Source organism: Xyrauchen texanus, chromosome 32, assembly GCF_025860055.1.
Source record: "Xyrauchen texanus isolate HMW12.3.18 chromosome 32, RBS_HiC_50CHRs, whole genome shotgun sequence".
NCBI lineage: Eukaryota > Metazoa > Chordata > Actinopteri > Cypriniformes > Catostomidae > Xyrauchen > Xyrauchen texanus.
Window position 1 is genome coordinate 7,916,899 of NC_068307.1, and position 27,710 is coordinate 7,944,608.

General features: G+C 36.6%; 1 protein-coding gene across 3 annotated transcripts in view; it reads right to left on the bottom strand.

Moving 5' to 3' along the window:
* Window positions 1-26,315, bottom strand: part of ndrg3a (ndrg family member 3a) — a 46,756-nt gene extending 20,441 nt beyond the window's left edge. Inside the window, exons 1-4 of one of the 3 annotated variants that reach the window (XM_052101847.1) lie at window positions 26,145-26,315; window positions 23,665-23,719; window positions 11,934-12,007; window positions 10,112-10,144 (exon numbers count right to left, since the gene is read on the bottom strand). In XM_052101847.1, the coding sequence (XP_051957807.1) occupies window positions 10,112-10,144; window positions 11,934-12,007; window positions 23,665-23,683 (126 nt within the window). In that variant the 5' untranslated portion in view covers window positions 23,684-23,719; window positions 26,145-26,315. The remainder of the gene's footprint in view (window positions 1-10,111; window positions 10,145-11,933; window positions 12,008-23,664; window positions 23,720-26,144) is intronic. The other 2 variants (XM_052101849.1, XM_052101848.1) reach the window with 2 other exon arrangements.
* Between the last annotated feature and the right edge of the window lie 1,395 nt (window positions 26,316-27,710).

A 27,710-nucleotide genomic window follows, 5' to 3' on the forward strand; every position in this document is an offset into this window, starting at 1 on the left:
GTCTCAGAACAGTTCGAAATGCACCTTATTTTTATCCTAACTTTATTTAAAGCCTATGAAAGCAAGATTTTTCAGCTTTTGGATGAAGCTATTGATTCTCAATGTAATAATGCACAGTAAAAATATAATTTCTGGGGGGAAAATTTGCTAAAGTACACATTAGTATTTATTATGTTTAGCAGAGCTGCGTTTCATGATAAATCGCTCAAATTTAAAAAATGTCATACGGAATGAAACAAAAAATTCAATCAGGTTTCTTTTGACTCAAAACTTGTTTCAATATAAAAACGTAAATGGGTTTATTACCAGATGTAGCTTTGTTGGCGTTTCTGCCAAAGACAAAATCTTTTTTTTTTTTTTCGCGTCATATTGTTTTGTCACATGACTCGAAAGTTTAACACAGAATCTCCTAAACTGAGATCAGTCCGTTTAAATTAACTTAAATTACGTGTTGCATATAGCAAAGCCATATAGGGGTCGCATGAGGTTAACATCACTGAATCAACTTGAATAAATTAACATACACTGACAAAACTAATTTTAAGGGTTAGATCGTGTAGAAACAAATGCTTCAGGTAACAATTTTTACAGTGCAGTTTCAAAATTGTTTATCATACATATAAATGTATGCATTTGGCAGACAAATTTATCCAAATCGACTTACAGAGCCCTTATTACAGGGACAATCCCCCCGGAGCAACCTGGAGTGAAGTGCCTTGATCAAGGACACAATGGTGGTGGCAGTGGGGATCGAACCGACAACCATTTGCTTATCAGTTTAGTGCTTTAGCCCACTACGCCACCACCAAAAAAGTAAAATAAAATGTCCTTAAAAACACACAATTTATTTATATTTCTTGTGCCTTGGGAAGTTTTGTTAATTTTTTTAATTTTCAAGCTTGTGAAGCGAGTGTGATCGGACACACATTTTTTAACGTCAAACACAATTCGCCTTCTCTCTTTTAGAAATTGATAAGCTTATTTATTTGCTATTGTAACAATGCACAATTATATGTTTAGTTGCATTTTAATATTTGCATTCAGCATTGTTTTATCCCTGCTGTCATGACCCTACAAATCAAAACAGACTTGCAACCCAATTTTAAAAAGTTTAAATAGAAATATATATATTTTTTTTTAAACTACATGACAACATGGACTAAACCTGGAGTCCTTGGATTTGCAAAAGAAATTTTGGTAACACTTAGATAAAAAACTTTGATGATGGCTTGACAAAGCCTTGTTTAAAAGTTTAAACTTTTTTTGAAGATGTTAAAATGTGATGTTTGTATATATATAAATATATATAGACATTGCAGTATGACAAACAGCTAGCTAGATAAATACTCAGACGCACCGTGTCTGGGACTGCTCTAGACTCTGTAAAGAGCAAACAAAAAATATTCGCGGGCCACGGTTTCTGATGCTTGCTGCCCATCAATCATTTTGCATGTTCTCATAGTATTGTAATTGCAGCAAATGATGGAGGCTTAATGCCATTTTATGCCATGTTGTTCATAACAGTTGTCAGTTGAGGGTTCTATTTTGCTGCTGTTGTTTTTGACAACTGCTTCTGCTCACTGTCGGTCTCAATGAAGCTGATTTGGCATCTTTGGATTGTGGGTTTTGGAAAGAGGAGACGTGGCTATCCAACGGATCAGCTTGTGTAAATTTTATAGAATGGCCAAAATCACTTAAAACACCTTTAATGCAGATTAAAGGCATTCCGTGGGTTTGAATACATTTTCATATTTGATTGTTGGAGTTTAGATTACCAAGCATTCCATTGGCCTGTTTAAACATTCCAACAATTTAAATCTATGGGATTTTTCAGAAATTTGATCATCTTCTATGCAACAACCGTTAGTCATTCAATTCGAAAAGATACAGCACACTATTACAGAACAGCCTGAAGGTCTGTACCAAATTTTGTGAGTTAATGTTCGAAAATTTGGTATAGATTTAGGAGTTTTGTAAAAACCCTAAACAAAGTTTGTAGAATAACAGTATGTTGGCTTGAAAATAAGGTTTTACAGTATTTGTTAAAATTAGTAAAACATAAGGTATCATGAACTAAGCAATATTCTTTAGCAGCATTTTTAAATCTTGGTTAAAGGAGCAATACATAACATTGACATAAAACGTTTAAAATGGGTACTGCAGTCCAATTTCAAAATATTGGAGAGAGTTGTCTCCCCCGCCCCCTCCTTCCCAGACTTGAAGCTCACATGACTTGCCAGGTTGAGGACACGCAACAGGAACAAGCAAACTGACAATGGCAAGCCTTACACTGTAATTTGATCTGCTAATGTATACATTTGCAATGTTTTTATTGTTTGCAAATTATAAACCAGCTCAGGTGGATTTTTTATAACTCAGTCAATGTTAAATAGATGTATTGCTGGCTTCCATGGCTGCAGCGCTCTCAGTTTTCCCACTAACTTGTATCAAATCTGGCAACCCGGGGTGTCGAAATAGTATTGGGGAAAAGGGCAGTGGGAGGGATCACACAGGCCAAAACACATACAGAAATTCTGGCCCAGAACGGACATTTCAAAGTAGAATATACTGGCTGTAGCATTGTTTTCGGGGAAGCCAGTTTTTCAACTTAAATCTCTGATAATATATTATGATCATTTTATGCTTTAGTAAAGTAAATGTATTACATACTGCACCTTTCAGGTCATTTTATGAAAACGCAATTGTTCATTGTTAGTTTCATCTTAGTTCATAAAGCTAACAAATGTTAATCTATACAACATTTTCAAAAGTATGGTGTTATTAACATTTACCAATATTAATAAAAGCTGTAAAAATACTGATCATTGTTAGTTCATATAACCTAATATAGTTAACTAATGTTAAAGAACAAAACATTATTGTAATTTCTTTTTCTACCAATGCAATAAATAAATGACAGTTAAAAACACAGTTTGTCCCTGTTAAAGGAATTATGACCTGCTCCACGTCTGTGACCCATGCAGAGGCACACATTGAAAAATGTTTTGTCAGGCAACATAAATGCGGTAACATCTAAATGAACTGGTTTTATTGAAGTCAAAAATGCTAATTTATTTGACTAAATCAACCTGACATTTAAATTTTAAGGTCAAAAGCCATTTTTGTGGGTTAGATAAAGAAAATGTAATAAATGCAGGTACTATAGAGTATGGTACTATAAGACCGCTCTCTCTTCGGAACGTGGGCTCTGATAGGTTATTGATCTGTCTTGCTTCCAATCTTCTTTTATTGTAAATGATGCCTGGGTTTTTTTTTTCCTTCTGTTTTTTTGTTGCACTATTTTCTGGTTGAGAGAGTGTCACTTCTGGACATCTTGAGGCAAATCCCTCAAAATCATGTGATAAATTCTGCCAGTCTTCTCTTGCTGTCTGAGATGGTTGTGCTTGTTGCATGATTTTTTTATCTAATAAATTAATAATGACCCTGTATGAGAGTCAAGGATATGACGTTGCATCCTCTGAGCTTCTGATGCCCTCTATGGGTGGAAGTTGTCAAAGAATAATGATGAACCTGGTGTGATTGATGACTTGCACATTCACACTAGAGGCTTTGGCTAATACTATTGGCTGACAGTTAAGGTTAGGTTTAATTTAATGGGAAAATTGGGTCTCCAACAGCCGGCTTAACTAGAGACATTAAAAATCATTCTATAAGTCTATTAATACAAATGGCCTATAGACATAAAAAAAATTTAAAAGTGCAAATAGATAAGAGACTTAAAATGTTTTAAAATGATTAATCCTTTATCTTGAAACCACAAACAATGTGATTGGTCTGTACTTATGCCTTGCCAAGTGAGTTAGATAATATAGACTTACAAAACAGCAGTGCGCTATATTAAACTACTGACAAAACACAGGGAGAATAGTTCAATACATATGTAAATGTATCCTTTACAAATCAGGCTTTGGACAGCTGAAAAATAGACAAATAGAGACCATTAAATTTAGGTAGAACGTAACCCTACGTACAGTTGAAGTCGAAAGTTTACATACGCTTAGGTTGAAGTCATTAAAACACATTTTTAACCACTCCACTGATTTTAAATTAGCAAAGAGTACACGCCATGAGCAATTTTCCAAAAATTGTTTATAGACCTTTAAGCAACTTGGACAATTCCAGAAAATTATGTCAAGCCTTTAGACAATTTGCTTCTTATAGGAGGTGTACCGAATTGGAGGTTTAACTCTGGATATATTTTAAGGCCAAGGTTCAAACTCAGTGCCTCTTTGCTTGACATCTGGAAAATAAAAAGAAATCAGCCAAGACTTCAGAAATCAAATTGTGGACCTCCACAAATCTGGTTCATCCTTGGGAGCAATTTCCAAATGCCTGAAGGTACCACGTGCGACAGACTTTGACTGTGCGGAGTGCTTATACGCTGCTTGTACATGCTCATTGCCAACCTGAATATGAAAAACATGCAGCAGGTTGCAATACAATGCCTTATAAGTAGGGATGGGTATCGTTAGGATTTTATCATTACTATTACTCTGATACTCCTTATCAGTTTGTTTTTTATCAATTATTTAATAATTGATCAAAATGTATTATTTTATAAAAGAATGTTGTTTCTAAAGTAGTATCTGTAATGTTTACAACAGCAAAAGTCACTATATAAACTCAATATCTTACTGGAAACAAATCTAAAATGTCAATAAAATTATTGTATCCAATGGCTGTGAAGAAAGCAGGGAAGGCTGTCTTCAAGGGGCTGTGTTTGATGACAATCAAACTGCACAGATGTGGGTCAAGTGCTGCCTACATAGCGCCTGGGAAAATTGCGATGTTTATTTTTTCATTTAGATAGTATTTTGACTTCTCAGCATTGGTAATGTGTCCCACATTGGTTTGTTGGGATCTGGTTACCCCTAGTGAGTGTGTGTGTGTGTGTGTGTGTGTGTGTGTGTGTGTGTGTGTGTGTGTGTGTGTGAGCACAGCTCCGAAACAGAATAGAGAGGCTGCAACGGCGTGATTATAAATTTACACCAAAACGTTAAAAAGAACCGTAATGTTGGAGCTTATCAATACTACGGTCTTTAATCATTTAGTACCGGGGCCCGTTTAATATCAGGTTTTGGTACCCATCCCTACTTATAAGGGCATTTATATCTATCTATTATATTGATATCTTATCTAGTTAAGTGAACGTGCTAACGTTATTTAAAGGTTAAGCTAGCTAGCTGCAGTTTTATTTTCTAGTCTACACTAGCTCCTCGCTTTTGCCACATTCAGCTTCGCCTGTCATACCTCGTGCTTCATGCTTTGCAAGAAATCTATGCATTGCCTCTATGCTTCTTTCGTTCACTTTTGCTCGCATTTCTTTTTTGTGCCCCTGATTTTAGCCTTTGGTGAGGCATTTTTATGACGTTAAAAGTTGGACAAAACAGCGCGCAAGTGAATTTAAACAGTGTGAGCACCATGACACATCTCGCACTTAAAATTTAAACCCGCAGAACTTGCAAATCACAAACTCGAGCACAAATAATATGATTGTGCACACAAATTAACAAGTCCCACACACGCGCGGAGATCTGCACAGACGCGCGAGTTATTTTCTGCACACAAGTCGGTTTTGACACTCAGGGGCGTGGCCCAATCCTTTCTGTTAACAAATGCTATTGGCTGCTGACCAAATACTGTATTGATTGGCTTCAAAATCTTGTTAAAAAAAAATATATATATATATATATATATATTTTTTAGAATTTAGAAAGAAACCATAACCTCTTTACTGTCTGCGATCATCTGATTCCCAATCTTCCCAGTTCCCTCCTTTGTAAACATAAAACCCATTATATTAGGAAATCACAGTTAGTGAAAGAGAATGATAAGGGTGTTATCAACACCTTGGATTTTGAATACATTTTTGGGGCATTTACGTGTAAATGGTTGAAATCATACTTTATGTGATAAATCTCTAGATCTCTATTTAATAAAATAGGTGAGCCTGAATTTCTTTTAAAATGTGATTGAGGTATCTAAGATTCCTATTAAATTATCAAACTTCCACAAACAACTTCTCCAATACTGTAAAATTATATTTACCCACAACTTTTCTCCCCATGGATCCACCCTATGGAATAACAGGGTCATTACAATTAATATGAAATCATTGTTTAAAAGTGACTGGTATGAGAAGGGTATTGTGTTTGTGAATGATAAATTAGATGATAATGGTAGCTTTTTGGAACATAAGGCATTTTTGCTCAAGTATAATCTTAACCGCACTTATAGAGAATATAATAAGATGTAAAGCAATACCGTTACCAATATTACAGTTAATCCAAAACACACTGTGAGAATAAGACTTTCACCAACCTTACCAAATCTAGTAATTAATGAATGTAATTTACATTACAGAAAATGTTATAACAAATGTATTTATATAACAAAATATTTTTGGATTATAATAGAGGATTGTGTGTACAACTTCCAAATATGAATGCCTTGTCCGTAGATAAACCACATTTCAAATTCATCAAATGGCCCATTTCCCCTAAAGTCAAAGAGACTCACTTTAAAATTATTTATAAAATATATCCGGTTGCTGACTTTCTTAGAAAGAGGTTTAAATTGGAAATAGATCCCTGTGTATTTTGTAAGGCAGCTGATGAGACTCTGGAACACTTGTTCTTTGTATGTCCTATGGCCAAAAGCTTCTGGTCTGATTTACATAATTGGCTGTCATTTAAGATTGATGACATCCCGATGTTTGACTTATCACAAATTCTCTTTTATATGGATAATGTAGATTCATCCCTATCTGATATGGTTAATATGATTGTCCTCATGGGTAAATATCATTCATTGCAGTAAGTGGAGATATTCGAAGCCTTCTTTTTCATGGTATATGAATGATTATAAATTGTATTTTCCTCACTGAAAAAGTAATGTCTAGTATAATTGCAAGAAAGATGTGTAGTGCTATATCCAGACAATGGTTTAGATAAATATGCACTCGTATGCTACGTCTAAAGGATGCTTTTATTTAAATTTTTTATTTAATATTTAAAAATCTTCAAGCCTTTTTATCTCTGGACTTTTTTCACGAGAGATTTGCAGCCAATCAATACAGTATTTGGTCAGCAGCCAATAGCATTTGTTAACAGAAAGGATTGGGCCCCGCCCCTGAGTGTCAAAACCAACTTGTGAAGAAATGAACTTGCGCGTGTGTGGGACTTGTTAATTTGTGTGCACAATCAATTCTTTGTGCTCGAGTTTGTGATTTGCAAGTTCTGCAGGTTTAAATTTTACGTGCGAGCTGTGTCATGCTGTTCACACTGTTAATTCACTTGCGCGCTGTGTTTATGCGCTTGCGCTGTTTTGTCCAACTTTTAACGTCATCCATTTTGACTCTCTAATCAGTCCCTGATTTGCACAATGCACATCATGTGTGTTCCGCACATCTGATTGGTCAGGTGTTTCGACCGAACCATTTTCACAATAACAGCGGGGGGAATGGGGTATCAGAATCAGATAACAATTTGAAATGTGTTTTAATGATAAAAATGTTGTACTTGATCCCATTAAGGGTCAACAATAGACCTTTGCATGGGCCCCCCTGGGCCTTGGGCCCGGGATCATCTGTACCCTTTGACCCCCCCCTGACGGCGGGCTTGGGTCTGATGAAACAAAAAATGGAACTTTTTGGCCATAATGAACATTGTTATGTTTGAAGGAAAAAGGGTGAGGCTTGCAAGCTGAAGAACACCATCCCAACTGTGAAGCATGTGGGTGGCAGCATCATGTTGTGGGGGTGATTTGCTGCAGGAGGGACTGGTGCACTTCACAAAATAGATGGCATCATGAGGAAGGAAAATTATCTTGATATATTGAAGCAACATCAGCCAGGAAGTTAAAGCTCAGTCGCAAATGGTTCTTCCAAATGGACAAAGACCCCAAGCATACCTCCAAAGTTGTGGCAAAATTGCTTAAGGACAACAAAGTCAAGGTATTGGAGTGGCCATCACAAAGCCCTGACCTCAATCTGAAAAAAATTGGAGGACAGAACTGAAAAAGCATGTGCGAGCAAGGAGGCCTACAAACCTGACTCAGTTACACCAGTTCTGTCTGGAGGAATGGGCCAAAATTCCATCAACTTATTTTGAGAAGCTTGTGGAAGGTTACCCAAAATGTTTGACCCAAGTTAAACAATTTAAAGGCAATGCTACCAAATACTAACAAAGTGAATGTAAACTTCTGACACACTGGGAATGTGGTGAAAGAAAGAAAAGCTGAAATAAATCATTCTCGCTACTATTATTCTGACATTTCACATTCTTAAAATAAAGCAGTGATCCTAACTGACCTAAGACAGGGAATGTTTTCTACAATTAAATGACAGGAATTGTTAAAAACTGAGGAATAAAAAGCAGACTGATATTTTATGACATTAATGAGCTCATGTTTTGCGTGACAGTAAGATGTTGACATTTACACTTTTACACATAAAAAACGTACTTTTAAGCGGCTCTTTAGCATGAAACTGTTCTAATGGTGCAGTTTCAGGGTGCGTCACTCAGTGTCAAGGTTCAACAAATATATACAGTATATATAGGATAGTAAAATTAATAAATGTCTATTTTTCCCAGCCTGTTGTTTTACTATTTAATTATCACCCCTTAATTTTTTTAAATACAGTACCTATATATTGTTATTTACATAAGAGTAATATACTATTTATCAAATCTACTTTTTTATTATGTATCGTATTTAAATGGGGATATAATTTATTACTGCTGACAGTTACGTGAGCAAACGAGGTTTGAACATAAACCGTAAAAAGATCAAATTTAAAGTCACGTCTTTTTAACAGTTCTGTGTACAAATTTGAAGGCTGTTTATTGGATCAATTCAAGTAAACATCATATTATGCGCCTTCACATTACTTTAATTACATTTACCCATTTCACACTAGATGCGCAAGCAGTGCATATGCTGTGCATAGTTTGAAACTGTAACAAAAAAAAATTGTGTTATGCAAATTTTAAACAAGTATTTATTAAGTCATATGGTGACTGTGAAACACAGTAGACTTTAATTATATGCATTTATGGTGAAATTGCTACATTTTCATGTCAGTGTTCATTTTGACCACGAACAATGCACAATCACTTTAATTCAGCATGTGCAGCACAGCAAAAATAGACTAATGCGGAAATGATAGCTGAACTGCTGATTCTGCATCACTCCTGCAACGCATTGCCATGCTGCACCCACGTGCGATCTGAATGCTCTAACCTGTTACTACAGGCACTGAAAAAAATATGTACTGCATCCGCACCGCATATGCATCATATGTGAAACAAGCGTTAAGTCTTGCCATAAGAACAGGTGGTGTAACCAAATTAAGCACTGACTTAGTTACAAACTAACTAGTAGTTACTAAGCCCTTAGTGTGAACTTTACACGTCAACTTAAGTGAGACCTTACATACAGCTGGTGCTACCTTGCTGAGTAAGTAATACTAAAGTCACTATATGATGTAGACTTGGTCACGCCTGAGTCTGAGCATGCTCGCTTCACCACCTGCAGGTGCTATATTTAGCACATGTGAGATGCCAGCTATGAAAAAGGAAGACATGATTCACAAAATACTTTTACCTTATTACTACAGGGACATTAAAAAAACATTTCCTGTTAAAACACATCAGCTATTAAATCATGAATGATATAACCTATATACTGTATTTCAAGACGATGTTTACCATTATCCTATCATCCATTAGCTATTAGAATGGTTAATAATCAATGTGACTATTCCTGATATGCTTCCAAGGACATTACAGTAAGATACATTAAATGTGTAGAGTAACTTGGTATATTTCCCAAATAACAATGTACATAGCAAACAACTTCTTTATTATTACATCAAGTGTTACCACCCCCCACCCCACATTCAATGGACATGTCTTTCCAAAATAACATTGTTGATATTTAAATATCAAGGTTATATATAGACAAAAATACACCACACCCCCGGTCTCTTTTAACACACACAAACCTCTAATGATCATCCAAGAATAGGCCTAACAAATTTTTTATCCTGCCAGTAATTAAATATGCATAGGAAAATGCTCTTTCTTACCTGACAGTCAAAGTCCTGGAAATTCTGAGAGTTCTGTAGGAGAAAGAGATTTCATTTTTATTCATTTAATTACATTTACACAAAAATGTCTAACAATCTTATTTATATGTCAATATTTCCTCTCACCAGCTTTCATTGCTCTTTATGTGGGTGCCACTAGATGGAGTGAGAGGTCAGTGAGACTCTTCAAGTCAATCTTTTATGTTCAGTGTTCATCTTGTGATATTTATGAGTCTGTTTGTAGTGTTTTTGCCTGGGATGTTGTGTGGAAAAGATAAAAGGCCATATTTTTTGTTTCTTTTTCTATTAATACCCTTTCCATTTACCTACTTTTCTTTTTTGTGTGTTCTTGATCAATCCATTTTAGTAAAATTGCACCCCATTTATCCCTTCTCCACTCCTTCTCTTTTGCTACAGTAACTCCTGCATGAATTGTTCAGACTGATGAAGTAAGGACAAGGCTTTAGCTACTGAAAATCACAGATATCTCTTACAAAAGACAACATGCTGGGAAACAGTGTGAGAGAGTGTTTTTGTGTGGAATGGATGTGTAATACATCAGTAGTGTGACTTGGGATATGTGTGTGAGCATCACTGTGCATAATGCTGACTTAATGTGCAATCAGAATTATCTTAAAAGTGAGTTTCCTACTCGGAAGTTGCACATGAATGCCCCAACAAGTAGCCTTGTTAGCGCTTGCAGTTTCAGTCATAAACATTTCCGTATATCAGTAACCATTTAATGCACATTATAAATTTTCACACAGAGAAAATAGCATGTATTTGATAGAAATTCCATTAGCAAGAGGACTGTATCATGCATTACAGTGTCAAAATAAGAGTTCCCCAAGAAACATGCAAGAATGCACCTGTTGTCCTCCAAGTTTCCTAGTCTTTCAGACAAAAAAGCACTTGAACTTGACTTCCTAGTAATTCTGACTTCAGCAATAGTAAGAAGGATAATTCAGAAAGCAAGTGAAGGCAGCATTAGTGTGTGCCGAGATCTGCTGCGCTTATAGGCTTTCTATTGTGTTAGATCTCACGCCAGGTACTCCATTTAGGCTAGGGTTGAAGAGGTTTGCCCAAATCATGTAAACATCTTAATCCAATTATTCTTTAAACTCAAATTATTGCAGTAAATGGTGAGTCATTATGTGTCACCCCTCTACCAGTTTTAATCGGCCAGTGTGTCATACCTCTGAAGAGAGCAAAATCTCAGCAAAACAGTCTGCATGTGACACCCTCAGCCAAAATGAGTAGTTTTGAGTCTGCTAGTGTAGAGCCAGCTTTAGTGGCACTTTTTTAGTGCAAGGATGAGTTTAGTGTGAGTTTCTCTTTGATCCAACGTCTTTAAGGGATAGCAAAACTGGGTGCATGAAACATTCAGGATGCATTATGGGGGGGCCATTTTTTGTTTAAAGTTACAAAATACTGTACAATAATAAAATCATATTTTAAATTAGATTTATTTGTTAATTTGACCATTTATTTATTTTTATATTTATATCATGGATCGACCTGCTGTTGGCACACCAGACCATCGTCCCACCGGGGAAAGTCCCGCCTCTTCCAATGGCCAATCCGACCCCACAAAAGTTAGTAATAGCTTTTATGTAATTTTATGGTTAAGCTGTGGCCAAAAGTCTGAGAAAAATTTGATACAAAACTTTTCATTTCACATGGAATATATACAAGAATTTCTGAATTTGTCAGTATTTGGCATGTAAAACTTTTAAATGTGATCTCAAACATTTGGACCCCACTGTATATCTGTGCCTGTGTGTGCAAGTGGGATGTTTATGATACTGTTTATTTATCGCACCTTGTAGGTCAGAAGAGGTTTGATCTCGGTCAGCTGAACGTCTTGTAGCTCATCCATCGCTGTGTTTGTCTGCACTGCAAAGAGAAACAAGCACATTCATAAAACACACATCAACACATACCATTTCATTAACATTTTTTAATAGTTAAAATAAACTAACATTGAACAATACTTCTACAGCATTTACTAATCTTGGTCAAGTCAATTTTATGTGTATAGGGCTTTTCACAATACATATTGTTTAAAAGCAGCTTTACAGAAAATCATGCCTTAAGTTTGTTAACCACCAGTGAGAAAGCCAAAGTGAATTTTTACATATATTAATATTTACATTTTCATTTACATGTATACAATATATGTTAACTGCTATAAGTTGTAAATGTTAACATCATTTAATGCATTTTGAAATTACATGAACTAACAATGAACAAAAATATTGGCCTATTAATAAATTAACATGAATCAAAATGCTGTAAAAATTGTGTTTATTGTTAATTCATGATAACTTATGCATTAACATATGTTAACATATAAAGCCATATTATAAATTGTTAACACTATTTCACTATTAAATGTGCCATTCATACAGAAACTGCCATCACATCTGAATCAATACTAAGCCCTTAGGTTGAACTTTTGTTAATAGAACAAGGCTTATTTTAAGCTATTAAAGTTTATAGTCTTTGATGATCTGCCTGGAAATGTTCTAATAAGTTCCTGCTTCGTAATCAAGCATTTGTGCAGTCTTTGTTTTTAATTAACCTGGCTACCTGAGATGAGTCATCAGCACAGAACAGCCTTTAGTTAAACACTCTCGCTAAACAGTAATAAAGTTGAGTGCCTAAGGGAATGTCTCTACAATTGAATCTGCTCATTTCAGTTGCCTTGGGAACAGCAGTGTTTAGATGAAAGGGTACAGTCTACTGGCTAATATATAAATGTTGCATGCTTCTGGTCTCCTTTCTCTGAACGGTATGCTGATTAACATTCTGGAGGCTGAGCAATAAACAAAAGTGCAGAATTTGTTCAGAGGACCAGTTAATTTTTCATTCTTCCAGTTAGATAACTTCCCTTTTGGGCATGCCCTGTTTTCATTGGAAAGGCTGAGACAGAAATGATCAAACAAGTTTTGCCTTGTTTGCCCAGACTGCTAATAAGAGACTATGCAAATAAAGCCCTGCCTTATGAATTTTTCAATGTCTACCCAAGGTGAGACTAGCAGAAAACACTGATTTATTGTCAGATTTTTGTCTTATAGGGATAGTTCACCCAAAAATTACAACTCTGATAATTTACTCACCTTCATGTTGTTGCAAACAAAACCAATAATTTCATACTTTCCAGTGTTGAACACAAAAGTAGATGTTAGATGGAATGCTAGCCTCAGTCACAATTCATTTTCACTGCATATTTGTTTCCATACATTGAAAATAAATAGTGACTGTGGGCTAAAATTCTGCCTAACACCTTTTGTGTTCCACTAAGGAAAGAAAGTAAATACAGGCTTGGAACAACAAGAGGGTGAGTAAATTACAGAATGTTCATTTTTGGGTGAACTATTCCTTTAAATATGACTGGTCTCACTACTAATGTGTCAGAATGTGAAAGTCTGTATGCGATGATACTTTGACATTCGGCATCAATGAGGGCTCTATAGAGATTTGCTGACTGAGTTCATACTGTAAGGTGGAATGGCATGCTGACAAGGCTTAACCCAATTCCACCAGCCTCATCTGTCTACTGTCACAGTCATTCTAACCTTCCTGACCTTGGGAGGGGTCAAACACGATTGGATGCTTTGACTGACATGCATTCAATGGACCAATCTGTGAGAACCACCATCACTAGAGCCAGATGTGACCTGTTGACATGAAACGGACAAGGCTCCCAAACTTCCCACACTATTTGACTAATGAATTTCCATGATTTTTCAAGTTATGCTTGAATGTTGGAATTTTGGGGGATTTTAGTGAATACTTCATATTTAAAATAATAATAATAATCATAATTTTATAGAGATTGCAAAGAGCCAAAAAAAGAGCAATCCCTAGTCGGTTAAAAAAATATTCATTAAAGAAATTTCCGTGACTAGATATCCTAGATATCCCAATTTCATGATCATGGGAACCCTGAATTGAAGTCAAAAGGTCACTGCGTTTTGTCAATGAAATATAATGTCAGCAAAACTACAAATTACCATTATGAAAAAAACAGAGAAATCTACTAGTGCAATACTAAAGGGTGAGTAAATGATAAGAGAATTTAAATTTTTGGGTGAACTATCCCTTTAAGAGCTATAAACTGAGTGAAAATCTGCTCCGTAATCCCAGTCGCAAAGCCGGATGGAAGGCATTAAATAATATTTAGACAAGGAGTGACACAAAAAGGGAAAACTAATGTTCAACATGCCAGAAAAGATTTGCCGTATTGGCTACCACTAACACAGACTGTCCAAAAAATCTGGGCCGAGGGCAAAGGTCAAACTGTAATCATGGCCTCTGCTTGTAATCACAAACACAGAGCTGAAGGGGTCAGGCTAGAATTATCGAGCAGATTTACATGTTTTTAAACACGGTGCTCCGCCAAGATCAATCTCAAGATTGGATATTTGCACAATTAGACTTGCTTCACTAACCCAAATTAATTTCATATACAAGCTATCATTTGCAATCAACGTCATTTTCAGTCTACGCTCACTCTAGTTGTACATTCAGTGAAGTGTGCAATTGTTGCCATAGAGACAACAAAGGCAGATGTTTATTTTCAGAAGACTGAAGTAGTCTTCACCACATTACTACATATATCCTTTTTCTGAGATTGCATGAAGATGTTTTCTGAAAACAGATTTGAGATCTTGTTAAAATCCAAGGTAAAAGTACTTATTCACTATCTTCCCATGTGTATTGCATAACTATGCTTTCAGAAGAAATGTGACTCATGTAAAAGCACATCCCGGGGTTCCTTTATTTTATTTCACATTTTAGTGAAACGTCCATGTACTTAGAGAGAAAAGAAAAGAAAACAACAGAATAATTACAAGAGCTTGGATTGGCCATGCTTTATAAATAATTTAATAAGTGTATAAATAAATTGTTTACAGGAGAAAATATAACACAAGATAAGTGTAATCATATGATCTTTCATAAAATGTTTTAATATGACACTGACACAGAAACATGTTTATTGGTCTTCTAATGCTTCAAATATCCTGTTGAGCATTCACATATGACATGCTCAGTTCCAGATTATTTTCATAATGCTGTAAACCCTGGCAATTTAGTAAGGGAATTACAGGGAAAAAAAATATCTCTCAATTTTATGACTTTCACTTGTAAATAAAATACTGTTTAATATCATAAACCAACCCCACACCTAAGGACAGGCCAAGTGGCCCAAGAGAAGCAGATCTTTGTGAGTGAGGATCAACAGTGCGGCATGCTTATAAAGGGAAAGGGTTTATCAAAGATGAGATGAAACTGAAACTTTACTCCACCATAACTTAAAACAAAAGTAGGGCTGTGTCCTCATTCCTGCTTTTGAGCTTTATTTATAGTGGATTAATGCTTCATGCTGAGCTCCATTCAAACACCTGCTGTTTGTAACAGAGTTCTAATCATGCAGTAATATCAGCGGTTCACATGACACATGATCGTCATGTTCTGTAAATCAGTCACTATTCAACCTCTCTTAACATGGAAGGTCATTCCTGTTCTCAGGCATCTGCCACAGAGCACTAACATGCATGCTCATGTGTTGAATATAAACCAGGCCAATCACTTTCTCTCAGTCCCCACCCCCTTTGCTGGGAGAGTAGGAGCGACTGCCTGGGAAGTTGTGGGACATGACCTTAGTGTCTATGGCTGTGTTCAGAATGAACTATACTAGTGTACTGCTTACTGTGCATGACATAAACTTTATACGGTCTACTATTTTTTTAACAAATGTGAAATATGTGAAAGAAATGTGCAATATGCAGTGATAAACATCATGATGCATGTTTAATTCATCAAGTGCATCAATTAGCATATTGGTAACAATAAGCGACGAGAGGACCTGCAGAACTTTATGCTTTTTACCAAGGCTAAGGTTTGGCACAACATCAAGCAGAATTTTACAAAAATGGCAGCAATAGCAATATGACTAAAGACATTTACAGTTTATTCAATGGATTAATATTATTAATTGGAACAAACAACTTTTCAGGGTTACAACTATTCATTATATTAATGGGTATTTTGCAGTTTTTAATCCAACTTGGCAGTCTGATAAAGTAATGAGTCAAGAAGGAGATCTCATTCATCACACTGGAAGTGTAACAGCCTGATCTCATAAAAAACAATTACATGACATTAACATTACACGTATTTCGGCAGTTATGAGGTGAAATATCCACTGGCACTAAAAGCGAGTTGAATGTTCTCCAAAACAGACAAAGTTTTGATGGTTAATCCTCTTTCGGGTTTTAAATCAACAAAACAAGGGATTTCCCAATTCCATTTTTTGAGAACGAGTACTAGTACCAATAATTCCTTTTCGGTACTCATGATACAGTTCGTTTTTTTTTTTTTCTGAATTTAATATCAGTAGTTTATTTAAATGCTATCAACAAAATGGTGTTTAAATAAATTAATTAAAACTTTAATCAAATGAAAATAGAAACCTTTATTTTCAACATAATATTGTATTATTTTTGTCAAATAAAGTGCTACATAACAGAGCATCACAGATGCGAGATATTTTTGACATTTTATTGATTTATTATTATTATTAGTAGTAGTAGTAGTAATACAGTGAATATTACATAGAGTTGTGATATATTTGTGAAGTACTTTTTCCATTGAAATTGAGCTTTTATTTTGGTGGAAGCTTTTAATTTGAAGCCCTTTCCTTTTCTGTGTTTATTATGGTAGCTTCACACACCCAAAAAGGCTGCTGTATAATTAAATAAATATGTGCCTTGTGTTACAAAGTGAATTAGCAATGCTTAACAACTTGCAATGCTCAATCAGTTGAGCTACTGCACAATTTTGCAGTGCATGAATAAGCTTGTAAATGTAGTTGGATATGTAATACAAACTTTAAAATATACAATAAAGTCTCATGAGATTTCGTCAAAAATTTACAACTTCGGGGGCCTTGGTAACTCATTGAGTATTGACACCGACTACCACCCCTGGAGTCACGAGTTCGAATCCAGGGTGTGCTGAGTGATTCCAGCAAGGTCTCTTAAGCAACCAAATTGGCCCGGTTGCTAGGGAGGGTAGAGTCACATGGAGTAACCTCCTAATGGTCATGATTAGGGGTTTTCGCTCTCAACTGGGTTGTGTGGTCATTTATGTGTGGATCGCGGAGAGTGGCATGAGCCTTCCGTGCTGCGAGTCTCCGCGGTGTCATGCACAGCATGTGATAAGATAGGATTGACTGTCTCAGAAGCAGAGGCAATGGAGACTTGTCCTCTGCCACCCGGATTGAGGCGAGTAACCGCGCCACCACTAGGACCTACTAAGTAGTGGGAATTGGGCATTCCAAATAGGGAGAAAATTATAGTTTTTTAAATGTACAACTTCTACATCAACACGTGTTCGGAAGGGATGGGGTTTGGGGTTAAAGTTAAGAAAACAGTTGTAGCTTAACACAGAACAAATGCACATTGGGAACTACAAGGGCATGAGGGAAGCATCTCTTATTGGTGGGCCTATAATCAATTATCTTGTACTATTGTGATGAATTCTCCTGAGATCGGGTTAAAAGTGTATCACCACCGAAGTCATGCACTATAGTAAAAGTGTTTTAATGTAGCATTGTGTGATGAACAGGGCAAAAGTAAGTGTTTATGAACTGATAATCTTTTACTTTTCACTAATTTGTGTGAAAGGTCATTGCTGTTTTAGCGTCTCTAGTGTTCGTTTCACTGGGAAACTGCCCCACTACATACAACAAGCCATGTAAAAACGATTTAGCAAAAATGTAGGTATAGTGACGTGATACTAAGACCAGGTTTAAATGCAAGCTCAGGTCAAGTGCACGGCATTGTGGAATACAATACTCCATCCAGTACATTCTGTTACATATTGTGCATTTTGGAAAATGTAGTAGGTCATCTAGATATTACAAACAGTGTAAAGCACACTATGCCGAACATATCTCTATTTCTTTCAGTTTTTTTCTTCAACTCTGCGGCTCCTTCCATCACTGAATGAATCAAGGGAAACCTCTTCATCTAAGGAGTTGTGTACCTGACACGGTGATGCACACACTTCATTAGTAAAACACTTTGGCTGCACAAAGCAACACTAGACAGTCTGCCAAAACAGGACTCCCAGCTCTCTCTCTCTGACTCATCCAGTAAGGTCTGAGGGACACCCTGCATGCTGATGCAAATTGTCACAGTGTCCTAGCATCACTTCCAACACTCAGCGCTATTTGCCTTATACATAAAATCATTTTCTTGTCATTTCCAAATAACTGAGAACTCTTACACAACAAAACAAGGCTATACTGTATGATGATTTCTTGAGTCTTTTTCAAAGTATCATCACAAATTTCTCTCTCTCTCTCTCGAAGTTTAGTGACAAGCGAATTTGCGGAGATGACCATTAGGAAGTTGTTTGTTTTGGCAGTGACTTCTGTGTGGGCGGTGCTTCGTACACAGCTACACTGAATATTCACAATGGACAAGGATATAATTTTAGCGATTAGTTCCTTTTTAACTTCACTGTCACAGAGTATAAAGTGCAACATTAAAAAAAAGAGGCTGCTTGGCTATTCGTTTTTTTACTGGTTTCACATGTGCTCAACATCCACCCATGCAGAACTTCACTGTGCAATGGTAAATGTGACCCCGCCTTTTGAATTCCCAGAATTAAATGCTTTCAATGGAGTGCATTACTCTTTATTTAGCCTCATGAGATCAGAAAGCTTTTCTTTGTATTGATTCAAGGGTATTATTTGTTGGTAACATCATTAAAAGTATATTTGCGCCATTCATCCTCGCACAAACACACACTTTAAGAAATTAAATCTATGAAATGGAATTCATGATCTTATTAGCATGTTCATTTTTACAGTATTTCAGCTGTATGACAGGATGGAGGCCCAACATACTCTCACACGCCAGTCTGTTCACTGTCTGTCTGATGCATATTGCACACAAAACTGAAAAGTACTTTCTCGGCCAGCAAGCTGAAATCTGATTGGTTGGCATTACGCAACTTGAGGGAGAAAGGGCTCACAGATTTTGATTTCAGTCTGCCTGAAAACAAAGGGTGCATTTCATCTCACTCCCTAGTTCCCGATGTAGTAAATCAGTATATTATGAACATAAATTCGTTAAAGTATTGGGACACTGGTGACTCAATTACTTGCAACACGATTACTATGTCACGCAAAGACAATGCATTTTAGTTGAAAATGTGGCAAAGTTCAGTCCTATTGTGAAAGAGATCATACATAAATGAACAAATAAAAATACAAATTCTATTTTCTTTTCTTCTAATAACTCTAATACTTTTATTAGGAATGTCTGCAGGATTACTTCCCTTTCATGCGGATTATTGATGGAAGATAATGACAAACAAAATCACTTTTTAGGTTGGTATAGACAGTGCTTTTGAGGATAAAAAGCTGGATTTAAACTTTATTTAGAGGACATCATCAGTGACATTAAAAACAATTTAGAAGCAATTCTTTCTGTTTCTGCAGATGTTCACATATGCGTCATGCAATAGGGCTGGCATGATGTTACAGATATTTACAGAGGTTTTTGAGAGACTGAATTGGATTGTGTGATTGAATTCTTGGAAACAGTGGCCTCTTTTTGTGTGAAAATCTGTATGAAATCTAGATATATAAATCTAAGGCATCAGCAATGACTGCTTCAAACACATACTAATTCATTTACATTCATCTCAATGCACAAAGATTCTAATTGTGTTAATCCTTATGAAGTTGACACAGCATAAACTGTAATGTGTATCAATATATATTCAATAATCTACAACCTAATCACATTGTACAACCTTTGTGCTTCTTCCCAGAGATGCATTAGATGCCAACAAATTAATTTGATTTGATTAATGACAGGAAATAAATTGCCCACCTGTCAGGATAAAATGTGAGCTGGCAAAATGACTTCCTGCGACAAGCAAAGCAAAAATCATTGCCACTTAAAATGAAAGTAAAGGGGACCAGTCCATAAATGTTAAAATACACACAAGACATAAAGATTTTACATGTAAACGTGGTTTGATAAAATCAGTGATTTACCGGCATTACAGTGTTTACTTGTGTCAAGTCATCTTGACAACGAAGGTGTAGTTTTTAAAACAACACAAATAAGGTTAGGGAGCGATTTCATCACACTAAAATCATGTTTAGACGTACAGTACAATGTTTACATCTTGTGGCTATATTTTCAAAGTATTTATGGACTGGCCCCATTCACTTCCATTCCATAAAGTGCCTTCCTATAACCAAATATTTTAGTTTTTTTAAGAAACAACGGACAAGTCAAAATGATTTATTATGGTAATCAGCATTATGCCACAAATGCTGTCGATTGAGCTTAACTTGTATTGAACTCGGAATATTCCTTTAAGTGAAATCCTACTACCTGGCTATTAAGCAGACAAGGAGATCCCAGTCAAATTTGATCTAAACAACTCCTCACTCAACACTTACTGTAACTATTAACTTTAACCCTCATGTTTGGTTGAGTTTAACTGTATGCTCTTTATGTTTGGGGTCTCAGAGATTCAAACCAGCATGTCTGGCACCAACAATCAAGCCACAGGGGGGCCTGGGTAGCTCAGTGGCAAAGACGCTGGCTACCACACCTGCAGTTCACTAGTTCGAATTCCAGGGCGTGCTGAGTGACTCCAGCCAGGTCTCCTAAGCAATCAAATTGGCCCAATTGCTAGGGAGGGAAGAGTCACGTGGGGTAACCTCATCGTGGTCACTATAATGTGGTTCGTTCTTGGTGGTGCGCGGTGAGTTGTGTGTGGATTGGCCGGTGGATGGTGTGAAGCATCCACATGCGCTATGTCTCCGTGGCAACGCGCTCAACAAGCCATGGGATAAGATGCGCGGGTTGGCGGTCTCGGACGCGGAGGCAGCTGGGATTCTTCCTCCGCCACCCGGATTGAGGTGAGTCACTACGTGACCACGAGGACTTTAAAAATCGGATTGGGAATTCCAAATTGTGTGAAAAAATATAAAACGTATTCCCCATTCTGATGGTTGATGTGCACATTAACTGAAGCTCCTGATCCGTATCTGCATGGTTTTATGCATTGCACTACTGCTACATGATTGGCTGATTAGATAATTGCATGATTATGTAGGTGCACAGTTGTTCCTATTACACTTCTCAGCGAGTGAATGGCTGCGTCCGAATCCAAAAGGTAGCTTACCTTGTTGCCTGGCTTACCTATCAAGTCTCAGGCAGTTTAACTAACATACCTACAGTATTTACAGTCTAATGTCTAAATACATCATCTTCAGTTTTAGATAATATATTTTATACTGTTATAATTTAATACCAATAACATCGTTTCAGGGAAAGAATTATACAAGCATGTTTTCTTTTAGTATTGTTTTAGTTTTAAAGAGCCTGGAGTCCTTAGTGATCCAGTACAAACTACTACTAAGGACTACAATTCAAAAGAAACACAGAATGAAGACATGAGCAATAGGTTGGAACATATCATTTAAAGGGGAAAAAAGAGAAATATATAAGAGCCTACTGTGATCTAATTTCACAGATTTCACACTGGAGCAGTGTGAAATCTGATGATCTTTTTGATGGGATTGACAAAGACATCTCAGCAGGCTGGCCTGATATTGAGCCATCAGGCAGAACCACAGCTGTCAAAATGAAAACGGCAGGGTAGAATGATAGGAGACAGAGAAAAGCATGGCACAAAACCAAAAAACAAAGTTTTGGTGTCCAAGTGGGTTGGCTTCGGTCCAGGACATCCACATGATACCCACACAGCCTGTCCGACAGGCCAGCATAAATGACCTTTAATGCTAATAAGATGAAGTTGGCATGGTGACGTTGATTAAAGGCGGCTCAGACTTCCAACATAGGGTTGATTTGTTTTTGTAGGTCAGATATTAGTTGGGTGTAGACTGAATAAGAAGGTTCACATCTGAAAATGTAGTAAAACCATGTTTTTTTTATACCTTAGGCCTTGGAGTACCAAGTAAACACATATAAATATAGCAATTGTTTTGCACCATTGCATCGAAGTATGAAGGAATTACCATTTGATACCATTACTGTACCATGGTTCCCATAAACATACTTTTTTGTAAGGATTTAGAGAGTTTCCCTAAAAAAGGGTACTTAAATAGGGGATATACAGTATGTTAGAAAATATCTTATAAAACTGCTATTACAATGTAAAATATAGCTGACTTTTAAAGTATTGTTGAAGCCAGATTATAGTTTTATCTTGTGAATTTTGTATTTCTTCAATTTCTGAATTAGAATAGAGCAGAGAGGATAATAGAGACCTTCAGACTTGCTATGGCTTTACAGACTGAAGGTTTGAGTCTCTGCAAGGACGAACCCTCCGGAGGACCATTTTGGATTTCGTCTACATCAAACAATCAACAGCCTTACACCTGTGCTTTCCACTCCTGCTGCTGGTGCTCTTAAAGGAGGTGCGACAAGGACTGCATAGGAAAGTTAGAAATGCTCAATCATACTACTGTTCACTCACTAAAACATGCCTCATCTCTCTCTCCAACACACACATAAACCAAAATGATGATTTTGTACACTCAGATCCATGACATATTCAGAACGGTCAGTTTAACACTAAATGTCCTCTCTTATCTCTGTATAACACTATGGGCCATACCCGCTGGCTCTTGCGCTGTTCAACAGTCCTGATAAACAGGGTTATTGAGATTGTGAGCGCACACTCAGTTGAACTGAAGCAGCTTAATTAAAGCTCACTACTCCCAAACGTCACAGGATTCCCTGACATTTATCCATCTCCACTCTGCAAACTGCTGGAGCAGACCAGCTCTCCCTCTCACATAAATGTGCATCTCACTTTAGAGAAGTTTAAAACACTTTGTAATTGCAAAATAATGAATTATAAAGTCAGATATTGAAATAATAAAAAAAAACAGGCTTTGTATTTTACTGAATCTCAAGTCACATTTCTTGTGTGGTTGACAAAGTATTTTTGAGTTTATTTTGGAGTGTTAATGAAATTAACAGGGGTTAACTCATTCACTAACTTTCCATAGACAACAAAACACAGGTAAACAGAGGCATATGGCTTTCTGTGCATGTGTGTATCGTTCACTCATAGGGCTGTCTGATTATGAAACTTCCCTGACGATTAATTGTCACACAAATAATTGCGATTATGACGATTCATCATCTGTGTGAGGGCTATGACGATTAATTGTCATATAAATGTACTTAAATATATACACAAATATTTCTTAAGGTGCATGTGTGTTTTATAAACCTGATGGAATTTTTACATATTTATATATTTTATTTAAATTAAACAATAAAATATAGATATAAGATTTCCTTTTAGGCTTTAAAACAATATGAATGACAAAAACAATTTTGCAAATATCTAAATATTTCTAAAAACTTAAATATGTCTCTCTTTTTGGTCAACTTTAGTTTTGGTTAATTTTACATTAACACTTGGTTTTGGCACAAAAATTATACATACATTTAATAATTGCGACTTACATCTGATTAAATGATCCATAGCAATCTTCCCATGTGCAATGCCAGTTTATGTAAACTGAAAAAATGAAGGGTAAGATTTTCTTAATGTAACATTTGCAGGAAAGAGGCAAGAGAAAGAGGATCTATGTGCAGTCTTTTTAAAGAAATGAAAGGTTAGCAACTGACAAAGACAGAGAACACAATGGCTGTGTCTCGTTTCGAAGGCTGCGTGCTAGGTAGGAAGCAAACAAACAAACCTAATTTAAACAAGACGGCCTTCATAAGACAAACGGAAACGGAACATAACACGGTTGCTATGACAGCACGCCGCTCTTTAACAAGCACAAGCACTTTGAGTGAGAAGGGAACAAAGTCCCTTTAGAAGAGAATGTATGAGGTACATTTTAGAAGAGTTATAAAGAGAAAAGAAAATGTATTTTGCAGGTGTTCTTTTAGTCTAATACTTTATTTTAATTATATATTAATATAATAATACATATTATATACTCTGCACCCATCTACTGAGGTACATCAACATCATTCCTTGAGTTTGAACATCATATTTACAGGCAAATTGGGGTAATTTTTTTAGACACTTCAGTTGAAGCAAAGAATTGTGGGTTGTGAGTGCCCATGAAGGATACACCTCTTGCATCCTCAGAATTCCCGTGAAAGAAGGTCGCATCTGAAGTGTTCTACTGGCTTTTCTGAAAGAGACGGCCTCAATGACGTGTGACCTCCAGAGGACGCAGCCTTCCAAATGAGACACAGCCAATATATACACAAGAATTAACAAGGATAACAAGTCTTTATCCTTCTAGCGGCCGCTATGTTACACTTAATTTTTATTTAGCAAGTTTTTGCACAGTTTTACTAAATTAAGTAAATATCAATAATGTCAAATCTGATGTATTTGGAATTTAAGTAAGCTTAGTCTAATGTAAATGAACATTTTAAAAGACCATTCAACATATTCTTTTTCACTCTTTTAAATAATGTACCACATGATTTTGGAAACATTCCACAAAAGCGCTATGTATGCTACGCATTTACACTATTAGACAACATCACCTTAAATTATGGGCAATGGGATCACTCAACGCTGTGAATAAAACACGATGATAGTTACAATTCACAGATTTTTTTTTTTTTTTATTATCATGAACGGGTAATTTTGAGTAGAAAATTAACTTCAGACTTCATAAAACAAGTAGCTACCAAACGTATCAACAAAATCAACAATAAAACAGTGAAACCATGCAAGCTCATTAATTATTCAAGCATGCTGGGAACAACAGATTTCAAAAGTTATGTCGAATTTACTCAAATTTGCAGAAAAATATGACAAGGTTTTCTACTTTAGGATTGTAAAATTACAAATAATCATAAATAATATTTACTTATTAGCTAAAGCAATAATTTGTACATGTTTGAATTAAAAACAAATGTAGAATTTACTTAATATTTTCAAGTTCATGCTATAACATAATGTTGAAAGTATTTTGCTTTATTTACTACACCACAAAAAATTAAATATAATTATTATTTCATTGTACCAGGGTAAGATGCAAAATTGTATTGTATTTCCTAGTCGCAAAACAAATTCTGATCTCAAACTCTGTATTTAATGTTTTAAGTTACGGAAAAACACTGTATATTAAAATAAAGTCAGCTGTAATAACAACGTTTGCAAACAGATTTAAACAAAAAGACTCTGGTGAATGTCTTAGAGACCCCGTGTTGATTAAACAACAGGTTAGTGTTTTTTGTTTGTTGTGTCAATAGAATGAACACACCTGCGGTCACATGGACTTCACATCATCAGCAGCGCGACCTTGCATGAGCAGGTGACCGAGGACAATGTCATTTCTGTCATGCCGGAAGTTGTCATATTTTATCAAAACTAACAAAAAAAAATCCATGAGTAAAGCATATATGTATGTTATATATGCATCGTGATTTAATATATTAAATCAAAGTTAAACCTTTAGTTGCACGAGACTTGAATTCAAATACATTGCCAAAACATTCTACAAAGGCATTCTTTCATTAAAATTGGTGTATAATATAGAACGCATATTCAAAAGTGTAAATGCAGGGTGTAGCTGCTCCTCTTGATCTAGGAGAAGAGCAAGCTACGAAAACTCTAAAATATCTGCAGGAACGAATGGGCTACACTGTTGGCACTGAATCCCAACCCATTATGTCTAATGAGATACAAAGTTTCTATTTTTGGCGACAACATGCAACATCCCCAGTGTCCGATGTGTGAGGGGAAAAATCGAAATGCAACAAATCTTAGCTACGTCCTTTTTACTTGTCTGTTTTATTCAGTGGCAGTAGAGGCTATGTTGCCTCCTGACGCTTAAAATCACGAAGACGTTTTAAATGGAACAACACTAACCAGGCAGCATCCCTCATAATTATGCTCATTTCAGTTCTGTTCATCTTCCAAAAACAAAATGTACAGGTGCAATTGTATTATGATGAATTTAACTCACCAAGCAGTGTTTAGGGAAAATATGTGGATCCGACTCGAGAAAAATCCTCGACAAAAAGGTTTAAATAAACGGAGACTGATGGAACGGACTGTCCGCACGTTTTCTCTGCTCGCAGAGGCGTCACTGTGTGGGCGGGACTATTTGGACTACACACACACCGTACACTCAACGCGTTTGGAAGACCCCCTAAATGGGCCGTTCACATCGAGCACGTATTTGTTTGTCCGTCCGCGCTGTTTTTCTCTTTAAACATGAGCTAGAAGGATGTATTTTACTGTTGCGCCGCGTCCAGCTGTGTTTTAAGCGTCTCGCGCTGGAGCACCGCGTTTTTAGACGCCGTGTCAGGTAAAACAAAAAAGTACGTCAACTTTTAAACGCGCGTCTCGAGACACCTGGGTTCAGTTAACTCTTTACACCATGTCTACTCGCGTCAAAAGCAATAGAGCCCCATTATAATCAATGATACTGTCTAAACTGGAAGCGTCCGTTGTGGCGCGCGCCTGGTGTAGACGGGGTGTTACGCTGCGTCTTGCTTTTTTTTTTTTTTTTTTTTTTGCGCAACTATACATTCGGTCTGAACGCCCCCGTACAAGCAATTTTACACAAGGTTATCTAGATCTCTAGTTACGTCTTTAAACATGTTTATTCTCCTTTTCTCTTGCCTCAATATTGTTGTTTCTCTTCACCCTTCTACAGAAACAAATCACAACAGACCAGGTATAATGTACACCTGTGTGCCTTTACTTGAAGATTTCTAATTTGTCAGTGGTTTGATTGACAGCATGTTCAAAACTGGAGTCAAGCTTAATCGTAATGCAAGAGAAAGAGTCTCTTTTTCCATCCAGTTCAGCTTGAGAGCAGCAGTTAATGGAAATACTTTGTAAATAATAAATGCTCTGAGCACTTTTTCTACATGAAAAATAAATAAAATGTACATTAGTATTCACAGCCTTTGCTCAATACTTTGTTGAAGCACCTTTGGCACCAATTACAGCCTCAAGTCTTTTTGAGTGTGATGCTACAAGCTTGGCACACCTATTTTTGGGCAGTTTCTCCCATTCTTCTTTGCAGGACCTCTCAAGCTCCATCAGGTTGGATGGGGAGCGTCGGTGCACAGCCATTTTCAGATCTCTCCAGAGATGTTCAATCAGGTTCAAGTCTGGTCTCTGGCTGGACCACTCAAGGACATTCCCAGAGTTGTCCCGTAGCCACTCCTTTGTTATCTTGGCTGTGTGCTTAGGGTCGTTGTCCTGTTGGAAGATGAACCATCGCCCCAGTCTGAGGTCCAGAGCGCTCTGGAGCAGGTTTTCATCAAGGATGTCTCTGTTCATTGCTGCATTCAACTTTCCCTCGATCCTGACTAGTCTCCCAGTTCCTGTCGCTGAAAAAACATCCCCACAGCATGATGCAGGGATGGTATTGGCCAGGTGACGAGTGGTGCCTGGTTTCCTCCAGACTTCCTCCTTTGTTTCATCAGACCAGAGAATTTATTTTCTCATGGTCTGAGAGTCCTTCAGGTGCCTTTTGGCAAACTCCAGGCGGGCTGTCATGAGCCTTTTACTGACG